This window comes from Calidris pugnax, unplaced genomic scaffold, assembly GCF_001431845.1.
Source record: "Calidris pugnax isolate Ruff unplaced genomic scaffold, ASM143184v1 scaffold25, whole genome shotgun sequence".
NCBI lineage: Eukaryota > Metazoa > Chordata > Aves > Charadriiformes > Scolopacidae > Calidris > Calidris pugnax.
This window is the reverse complement of record NW_015090805.1, coordinates 2,307,279-2,317,547: the sequence shown is the minus strand read 5'-3', so window position 1 is coordinate 2,317,547 and position 10,269 is coordinate 2,307,279. Positions and strand designations below refer to the sequence as shown.

At 42.1% G+C, this 10,269-nt stretch overlaps 1 protein-coding gene across 1 annotated transcript; it reads left to right on the top strand.

Annotated features, from left to right (window-relative positions):
* The first annotated feature begins 1 nt into the window (after position 1).
* Positions 2-7,253, top strand: LOC106885796 (chromosome unknown open reading frame, human C21orf33). The gene is made up of 7 exons (XM_014938282.1): positions 2-115; positions 2,742-2,794; positions 3,602-3,715; positions 4,084-4,203; positions 5,019-5,111; positions 5,427-5,583; positions 6,220-7,253. Exons 1-7 carry the CDS (start codon positions 2-4, stop codon positions 6,346-6,348), a joined length of 780 nt encoding a protein of 259 aa, XP_014793768.1. The 3' UTR covers positions 6,349-7,253.
* Positions 7,254-10,269: the final 3,016 nt, after the last annotated feature.

The window sequence follows — 10,269 nt, the reverse complement described above, 5'->3', positions numbered from 1 at the left end:
AATGCTGTGCTCCCGCGGGCCGGCCCTCTGCACCGCGCTGCGGCGGGCGGCCCCCGGCGGCCTCGCCTCCTTCCACTGCTCCGCTCGGCGCCACCGCCCCGCCCGCGTCGCTGTGGTGAGTAACGGCCGCGCCGCGCCCCGCCCGGAGGAGGCCTCGGGCTCGGAGCTGGGGCCGAGGGCGGGGGAGCCTGGGGTAGGGGAGCAGCTCTGAGGAGAAAAAGGGGTTTTTATACTGCCTGGCTGTCCCCAGCCACCCTCAGCCCCTTTGCTGGTGGTGGTGGGAGGGCTCGGCGTGGCGTGGGGCCGAGGAAAGGCTGGCCTGGTGGTGGCGGCGGTGGGGAGAGGCTGTAAATGGAGAAGACAAAGCTGTTGAGGAATGAGTCGCTTGGGAGGAAGCCACACCAGGAGCGGGAAGCACGTAAAAATTGGCTTCTGTGTAGCTGTTATTGGCTCTGGGGTTGAGTTATAAAGAGCTGAACTTGAAGTCGTTTGCAGCGTAATCGGGGGAGGTACTTGGCAGCGCAGGGGAAAATATTTGACCTGGGTTATGCTCTTCTGCAGGAAGGAGGTACGGCCTGTTATAAGCACCCAGGAAAGAAGGAGGTGGAAGGAGCTACAGGTTGCCAAAGGAAAATGTAGGCTGTAGAAAGCATCCCAAATGGATACAGAGTTTTGGAGCTCGGTGGACAGACAGTCTTTGAAGCTCAAGCTTTGCATAGTCTTGACAGCGTAAAATGTAAAGAAATAGAAGGGCATTACCTGCACGAGGAACTCATTCCATTGGGAATGGCCAGAATGCTGGTCCAAACGTCTAAAAAGTAACTTAGCAGGAATGCTATTTTACCAAGTCACAGCTTTTTAAATAGAGAGTGGAAAACAAATATTACTGTTGATATTAGCAACATAAATTTCTGACTCTGGTAGAAGACAGATTTATCACCAAGCAGGTGCTGAAATAACAGAAGAGGACAGTGTCTTAATACTTTGGTTTCAGTGAGTTTCAAAACATTTTAAAAGTGTTGCTTACAGAAGGTAACTTTAGCATAGTTGCTTGTACGTTTATTCAGTCTAAATTAAATAGAAAATAAAATAAAAAGTTGGAAAGTGGAAGTTGAGTCTTAAATATCAGAGCAGTAAAACCGTAGTTAGGACTAACACAGACAAAGGAACATCCATGGATCTTACTCATTTGGTGAAGTGATGGTTGGATATCGTGCATGTGAGAACAGAGGACTGGGTATTGTGATCTGAAGGGTGACCATGAGGCAGCAATGTGCCCCTGTGGCCAAGAAGGCCAACGGCATCCTGGGGTGCATCAGGAAGAGTGTGACCAGCAGGTCGAGGGAGGTTATCCTCCCCCTCTGCTCTGCACTGGTGAGGCCCCATCTGGAGTACTGTGTCCAGTTCTGGGCTCCCCAGTTCAAGAAGGACAGGGAACTGCGTACAGCAGAGGACCACACGCTGAGGGACTTGGGTCTTTTTAGTCTGGAGGGGGATCTGATCAACACCTATAAATACTTAAAGGGAGGGTGTCAAGAGGAAGGATATAATAAGTTCCACCTAAATATGAGGAGGAACTTCTTTACTTCGAGGGTGGCAGAGCCCTGGAAGAGGCTGCCCAGAGAGGTGGTGGAGTCTCCTTCTCTGGAGACATTCAAAACCCACCTGGACATGTTCCTGTGCAACCTGCTCTAGGTGGACCTGCTTTGGCAGAGGGGTTGGACTAGATGATCTCCAGAGGTCCCTTCCAGCCCCTTATCATTCTGTGATTCTGTGAAAGCCCCTTCAAGTCCAGTGTTTCTAACTAAGACAGTTTCAGTTGTGAGTTTCGGTTCATGTGTCTGTAATTGATTAAAAATTTTCAGGCTTATAAAACCAGGAGGGAAAAGAGTAAAGTTAATAAATGAACTCTCTCTAACTGGATTTTTTCTTTCAAAACAAACAGCCAAACAAAAAACCCCCCACAAGAGTTCATATATATACTTTCAGGAACTAGATAATCCTTTGGATTTTTTTGGTTTTGTTTTGTTCTTATAATCCTTTTTTCTGGGTTTTTAATTTTTTCCCCTCTCTTTCACTTTGTAGAAGACTCTTTCCACCCACACAAGAATAGCTGATCGCTTTACGCTTTTTATTCTCCAATGTGTATAAACAAATTGAAAGTATTATTACCATGGTAATAAAGAAAAGTGTGGCTAATATAGCATGATTAAGGTTAAAAGTGCTTTAGCTATTGATCTATGATGCAGATCCTCAGACAAAATGCAGCAGCAGGTAAAATCATTTATCTGAAGTGCCACCTCAGAGTGCACTTCTACCCTGCTTCTTCTGTTTGATGTACATCTGGATGACGAGGTATTTCACACAGATATTGACAATTCATAAATAGAGGTATGAGACTCAGAATAACCCATTGTACAATAACAACATACCTAAGGATATTGTGTCAGTTTATTAACTCATAAATAAATGCACAAGTCAATAAATAAATATTAGCTATTTCTGATGGGTGGCTATAAATAGGAAATGCCAGTTCTGCGGTATGTCAGATGACAACACTGGTGCTAATAGCATGATGCCGACTGGCTTAGTAAAGAGCTTGTTGCCAAGTTGGTTTTTTTAGGGGATGGAGGGAGGTTTGTTGTTTGGGTGGTTGTTTTTTTTCATCTCACAAGGCTTGTGAAAGATCCTGTAGAAAGTTTTGTATTACCTGAAACACTGTCTTGATTTTCTTACTGCAGGTCCTGTCTGGTTGTGGTGTCTATGATGGCACAGAAATCCATGAAGCCTCAGCGTAAGTTGCTTTATGAAACTAGGCTCAAAAAAGTCTCCTTTACATTACAGGATTATGTTGAATTCAGGTTTGCTCTCTCTGGCCATCAGAATTGCCCTGAAAGTTGTATGATGAAGCTTCACAGTTTTCTCACAGCATAACTGGGAGCTCAGGCCACGTTCTTGCAGTACTCTGTGGCTGTCCAGAGATTCAGCACAGTGCATGCTGTGACAGATTCTTGCAGTACTCTGTGGCTGTCCAGAGATGCAGCACAGTGCAGTGAGGCTGAGAGTCTTTCCTTCAGAAACAGAAATTTAGAGTCGCAGAGTCAATGTCAACAGAGTTAAGTAAAGACTTCATTTCATAATCAGTTTGAATTTCTCTTCCTGGGGCTAAATCTAATACTAGAATTGTTAATAGTCAAGCTGAATTATTAACTCTTAGTGTTAATTGTGAAGAGATGCTTCACCTAGACTGAGATTAAATGTACACGTAGGTATGTTAATCATGGGACTCCTCCATAGCACCTGGGAACTTGCATTGAGAAAGGAAGTTTTTGTTGTCCCTGGTTGCCTGCATAAGAGCACTGAAGAAAGAAACTTGTGTGTAGCTTACCTGACCCTGCCTCCAAACCGACCATCTGTTCTGCTTTGCACTTTGGTGTTACTTACAGGGATTTTGCTGCTGTGTGCTCAGTATGCTTTGGTAGGAGGTGTGTTTTTCCTCTTCTTCCAAAATCAATTGGTGGAATATTTCTGGCAAGACTTTGGGGATAGATAAGCCTCTCTTACAAGTTTTTTTCAGCACGTTTTATCTCTGCTTTTCTAGCATACTGGTACACCTCAGTCGTGGGGGAGCGGAGGTTCAGATGTACGCTCCAGATGTTCCTCAGATGCATGTCATTGACCACAGTAAAGGGCAACCAGCTGAAGCTGAGTCAAGGTAAAGTCTGTGTTTAATGTGTTTTCTATGACTGCTGAGCCTCAGTCTCTTAAATATTGTTCAGACATAGCAGCCTGTAACTCCACTTACAGCACTTTGCTGACTGGCTTTACTAGCTTTATGCTAGCTAGTATTTTGGTTGGACAGACAGTATTAAACCTCTTTCCTGGATGTGATTATATATAGTCTCTTAATGCCTGTGTTTCCCAGCAGTAGTATTGCAGAAGCATTGATAGCTTCAGTTATTGACCACTGTTATTCTTGCTTCCTTCCTTCCACCCCCTCCTCTACTCTGCCAAAACTTTCTTTATTCTTTTCTGTGTGGAAATGTTTAATTCATCTCATCCTTTTATTTCTGGTCCTTCAAGGAATGTTCTAGTGGAATCTGCAAGGATTGCTCGTGGTAAAATTGCAAGCCTGGCTAAGCTTACTACAGCAGACCACGATGCTGTGATATTCCCTGGTGGATTTGGAGCTGCTAAAAACTTGTGAGTACCAACTAAGCATTAGATGACTCTACTAAATATTCGTGGTCAACTGTTTGTAATGAACTATGATTCACACAATAAAATCAGGAAGTAATAAATGGCCTTATTGATTGCATATGTTGCCACTACTTAATAAGGAAAACTCCTTTCAAAGTGTTGAAGTTAAATTGTGCTCTTCATGATGGTTTCCAGCATTTTAAATTTTTCGAACAATGTTGGTGAGAATTCTGGAGTTTAGATAATGCACAAGAATCCTTTTTTCCCCTACCCTTGCGGTGATTTTTTTGGGCCTGACTGAGGGAAGTGAAGGTAAAACTTCAGTAGTTTCAGGTGTTCCTAGTGTTATTACTATGTTTCTTTTTGTCTGTCTACCAAAAAGTCCCCTCTTGCATTAGTAACGATAAAACAACAGCTAGCTCAAAAACAAAGGAGGAAAAAAAATGTGTTTGCCATGTGGAATACTGATTATCATGTTGTTGACCTGCCATTTTCTTGGCTTTGGGAAACCTGAATGTTATTTCCCTTTTCTTAAGTATTTTTCTTCTTTGAAAACACTGTTGTTCCCCTTCTCAGTAATGCTAGAAAGTTGATTTCATAATTATTATTTCTAGATGTTTATATCAAGTAAGAAACTTTCTGACATACCAAAGTGAGTCATTTTGGCTAAAGCATTCATGATCAAGTACAGGTTTTTTCAGCCACCTTTTAGAAGCTACTAAGTTTGTGATGACCCCTGGGAGCCAGTCTCGGGCAGACGTGGACCTCTCTGTTTTATAGGTTTATACTGAGGTTTATAAAGTTTCTTCTTGTGGCAGATCTACCTTTGCTGTTGATGGGAAGGATTGCAAGGTGAACAGAGAAGTTGAACGTGTCTTGAAAGACTTTCACAAAGCAGGCAAACCTATTGGGTACGTATTTTAGTTGGAGGGGCATTTGTTTGATAGTATGAGCGTGGAGACAACATATGCTTGGTTAAAATGTGCAGCTGTTATTGTTGGAACTACAAGAAGCATCAGTGGCAGCTTATTTTTTAAAATGTGTTTTTCCAGATGCGTGTGTGCGTAGGTGTTTGTCAAAGCAGCAGCTAATAAAATGCTAAGCGGAAGTTGCCTTGTGATGTCTTTCAGATTTCTAAGCCCATGTCCAATTGAATCTTTTCCATTATGACCAAGTGTTGAAAGAGTGCCATTGTAGAATCACTCTTACAATTCCTTTTGTTGCAGTCTTTGCTGCATTTCGCCAGTGTTGGCAGCAAAGGTTCTCTCTGGTGCTGAAGTAACTGTGGGCCACGAAGAAGAGGAAGGTGGCAAGTGGCCTTATGCTGGGACTGCAGGAGCCATTAAAGAACTGGGAGGAAAGCATTGTGTGAAAGAAGTAACTATATCCTTTCCTGTTAATCTCCACGTTGAGAGACAGTGTAGTAATGTGGCGTTACAGTTATGAATATATGCAGGACCTGTGCTCTTCCACTTATGGTTTAGTGGGAATATTTGGTGTATGGCAGATAGCACGTAATACAGTGCATGATAGGAAACATGGCCTTCTGCACACAGCTGTGTGCTTAAAAGCCATTCTCAGTCATTGCCTTAGAGCTCCCCTGGAGACCGGGTAATGCAGTAAACACTGAGTGAATTTGCACATAAAACTGGCATCAGTTACAATCGGTCAGTTCTCTCCGAGATTTTTTTTATTTTTTTTTTCTTTTCCTGAAGGCTAATGCTGTAATCAGACTGCACTCAGAGGCATTTTATTACTGTCAGTAAATTTCTGAGGCTTCCTTGTGTTTCTGAGCGTTCCCACAGATTGCTCTCAACAGTGTTTGTATTTCTGGCAGATGTATCTTCTAGTGTCTTGGGTTATAGGTTGCAGCTGTCTTTACAGCTGGATGGTATAACATATCTGGAGATGCTTTTTTATAGGATAGTGGAGTTGTGAAGTTTTGTCACTGATGGTTTGTTTTGCAGACAGCATCTGCAAGTGGGACATAGGCTGTGTTTTCCTTAACTCCCTTTTTACGAAGCTCACGTGGATACAAAAAACAAGGTGGTGACTACCCCAGCATTTATGTGCGAAACGCAATTACATCATATCTTCGATGGCATTGGGGCCATGGTGAAGAACGTGCTAAAATTAACTGGCAAATAAAAAAAAAGGAATCAGAAGTGTTTCAATTTGGGGTGTAGTATCAAATATAACATGGACCAATGGAAACATTTTCACCTGCTTGTCCTGTTCACACTCTAGTGGATGCTTACACGAAGCTGATTGATTCCCAGCTGCAGGGTTTTCCGTGCCCCTTCTGAGAGAGGGGCCTGCAGGAGGGCTTGCAGAGTACAAGCAGTCTGGCCTGAGACAGCATTTTCTTGAGCTTTTTCAGCTGGAGAAAGCTGCGTGGACATATTCTGAAACCAGTCCTCCCCATGGCACCAGTGTCAAATCATTTCTGTGGGGGCAAAAAGAGACTAAAGGCCCTTTCAGAAGCTGAGGGCAGATGTGTTGCAATATGTGTATTACAGATATAGCAGATGCAGGGGCAGTACATCTGGTGGATGAAGAATGGAAGTGGAGAGGAATTGGGGGGTGGTTCAAAGTTTATGTGCTCAGCCCTGGATCTGTGAACTATAAGCCAGTATTAGCTGTCAAGGGAATAGACATCGTCCACGTTTTAATTTAGTTTGGTAGTAATTAAAAGATTAATGTTTTGTTTTTCCATTTCAAAGAATCCTGTTTTCACAAAGGAGCCATTCTGAATATCAATCAGCATCAGAATACATCTTAACTGTCGCAACACTAGCACTTTGAAAAATTAATCCATTGGCCCATTAGTGCTAAAAAGGTCTTGAAATGAAGGAGAAAATATCTGCTGATGTGACGCACAATTTTTAAGGATAATACCCGTGTTAAAGTAGTTGCATGACTAGTTGTGGATGGGAAAAGCAATCTCAAATTATCCTTACTTTCCCTGCTTTAGGGTAATAAAGCTTTCTCCAAAGAAATATTATTGAATGTCTGGAATAATGATGTATAAATAAATTCATTTCTGCCTTTATCTCATCCTTGTCCGTTCACTTTTGTTTGATAGCTGCCTGTGATAACTTACACTGGTTGATAATGTTCTAGCAGTTTTTCTGTTTTTCAGTTCTCTTCACATCTTTTGGACGGTTTTTCCATACAGAATCCAGTAGGGTCTCCTTCCTCTGCCTTCCAAGTTGTTACTTTTCTGTTCAGCAGGAAGCAACATTTCTTGAATGAAAATACACAAGCAAAATGACACCTCTTACCTTGTATTATAATTCCTTTCACATGACAAGACACGCTGAAGAGAACCTGTACTTTTAAGGGAGAATTGTGTGCTTCATAAATGAAATGTACAAGCCTTAGATTGGGTTGGAGAATGGTAAATACCGTCTGGGGCTGAAGACTTGCTAGGGATGTGGAATGACATTTTTTTATGGGGGAACAAAGAGGAGAAGTGAAGCTTGAGTATGAAAGGTTGGCACGCTCAGCTTGCTCAATCAGTGTTCACACAATAAACTTTTTATCTTCTTTTAAATTTTTGTCGCTAAATAAAATCATGTTTGGATTTAGAAGGTCTGAGATCGTACTTCAAAGGTAGCACTGTTTTCTTGGGCGATTCTGTAGAGCTCCCTTCTGCAGATCCCCAACTCCCGTGTGGTTAGAAAGAAATCACAGACAAACCAGGTCATCGTGGTAAGGAGCACGGTTCATAAAGTGGATATTGGGCACACTGAAACTTTTTTGCTGGTGCATCAAATTCTTCATGAAATTTTCAGTATCAAGTTGGTAAGAAACAGAATTTAAAACACTCTCACAATGTAATTCACTGCAAGTACTTTCCTCCATAAGCTTTGCTTGTACATAAGTGGATGTTTATAATACCAATGTTATACACAGGCTTAGCAGAGTATGGAAGGTCATCATTCATATAAAATGTAATGACATCTAAAAATATATGACTTTCTTATATCTGCAGGAGTTTTAAAAGAAATTGGGTAACATAAGAAGGCATCACAAAACAGAGATGGTATTGAAATCCTTGGAGCAGAGGGAGAGCTGCTGCTGCCTGTGTTAACAGCACCATCATCTGCTGTAAGAGTGGTCTAAATTGAGCTCAACTCTCCCCATCAGGGACTCTGAGTCAAATCTCCATTAGCTCCCCTCGCCACAGCAGGTTGTGTGTTTGTATTTAGGGTTTCTTGTGCCTGCAGATCCTAGTAAGTGCAGCTGTGGTGGCATAAAGCTTTCTTTGGTTCTGAATCTTAGATCCAGGTGTCCTGGGAAAAAAAGATGGTTTTTTTGAAGAAGTTGCTATTATTGTGCAGTGACCAGCTGTTGCAAGTTGGTTGCTAGATCATCCAGATGTTGCCTCTTTTTACAGCTGACTGACATTCTTTCTCGAATCCAGATACCCAAATAATGAAGACTACTAACAACCTACTGTGTACCTTTCTAAGCAGACGCAGTGGTGGTCACGTGGATCCCAAGCTGGTGGCTTCCAGGTTTGATTATCGTGGTGGCACGTGCTTAGAATCAGGTATGCAAATTGAAAAGCTCCCCTATTTTGACGTGACATCTCATCTGCTTAAATAGCAGCAATACTGTAAAAATGGTGGTCTTGCTCTCAGTGACTGTGTGAGGGCTAAGGGCTGTGAAGCTGTAATGAGAGTAATTAAGGAACCAGCTCCTCCTCAGTGCCTGCACTGTTTCTCAGGGTAGTTGAAAAAGTGAGCTACCCATACAGTGTTGTCAGCACTGGAAGCTTGGGTGTTTAGTGGGGATGAGACAAACAGATATGCACTGACAAAATTTTATTTTCAGAAGTAATCGTTTTAAAGATCTTTTTGCCCTTCTTTTTTTCCATCATTCAGAGTTTGATGTTTTTTTAAGGGAGAATCATGCACCAGAATTGCCTTTTTTTTTTTTTTAAATTATTCTCCCTAATGTCACAGTAATGTGCAGAGTACAAACCTTTGCTACACACATTTTAAAATATTTTTTCGTAACAGAAGATTTTTGAAATTTGGTGGGAGATGTAATAATATTATCTTGGCTTTTAGCCAGTGTAAATTTGGAGGGAAATTCCGTATGCATTTGGAGATTAATAGAGACGTTCGGTTGCCAAGTTGGGTTTTTCTTTCCCTTCCATAGGGCTGTTTGGAGCTGCTGAGTGGTTTGCTAGGTTCAGCCAAGTGGATATAAGCTTTCGATTAAGGTTTTGTTAAAGGCTATCGGAAATAAAAAGTGAAAGAATGTGTATTCTTCGAGCCTCCACAAGGAGGCATGCAATATCTGGCTTACGGACCTTGCCATTTTTCATCTAAGAACTTTGCCCTGTTCAGAGGGAGCGGTAATAAATGCCCCTCCTGCTTGTGTCGGTTTCCACTGATGTGATGGGGTGGACTTGTGGGGTGTGGGGAGGAGTTGTTAATCCTCTGTTGTGTTTCTGCCTGCCCCATGTTGCCCTCATTGATACTTATACGCAACAACCGTCTTGCGAAACGTTTTGCTGCAGATTGTTTCAGCCTTCACAAATTTGACAGCGCTGCCTTTTTTTCTTCTAAAAGCAGAAGTGAGAGTTAGGGCTTGAGATGTGCTTTTCGTTTTGACCCTTGGGGTTGTGGCTCCTGTGGAGACACGTTTTGGATGAATACGGTGCCTGCAGGGGGCACTTGGTGAACAATGTTCCGTGCAGGTTTAACTCCAGGTGTTGTTTTCTGTATGACGTTGTTATGTTGACTTTTTCTAGCACAGAGGGAATCAAGCAAATCGTGCTTCCTACTGGTTTAACAACAAGAAATAGGAAATCCAGTTCTATCGTAATGAATGCCTTTGTCCCACTGTCTTTTCTTCAACTCATTTCTTTAACACAGTGACTACTTAAATATCCCCCGAAAGTGTAGCATCAAATATACTTATATTAAGCTCTAAAGCCTTCCTGTGATATAATTATCACTGAAAAAGGAGGAAAAGTGTAGTATAATGTCATAAAAGTACACAGTGGCTGGGATTTTTTTTTGCTGGTTTTAAGGGGTTTGGTTTTTGCTT

Bases quoted from the DNA above. Each gene is read 5' to 3' on its own strand.
- LOC106885796 (XM_014938282.1), top strand. From the start codon at position 2: ATGCTGTGCTCCCGCGGGCCGGCCCTCTGCACCGCGCTGCGGCGGGCG. The intron at 4,204-5,018 runs GTGAGTACCAAC...TTCTTGTGGCAG, and splicing joins TTTGGAGCTGCTAAAAACTT to ATCTACCTTTGCTGTTGATG. The intron at 5,584-6,219 runs ATATCCTTTCCT...CTCCCTTTTTAC, and splicing joins ATTGTGTGAAAGAAGTAACT to GAAGCTCACGTGGATACAAA.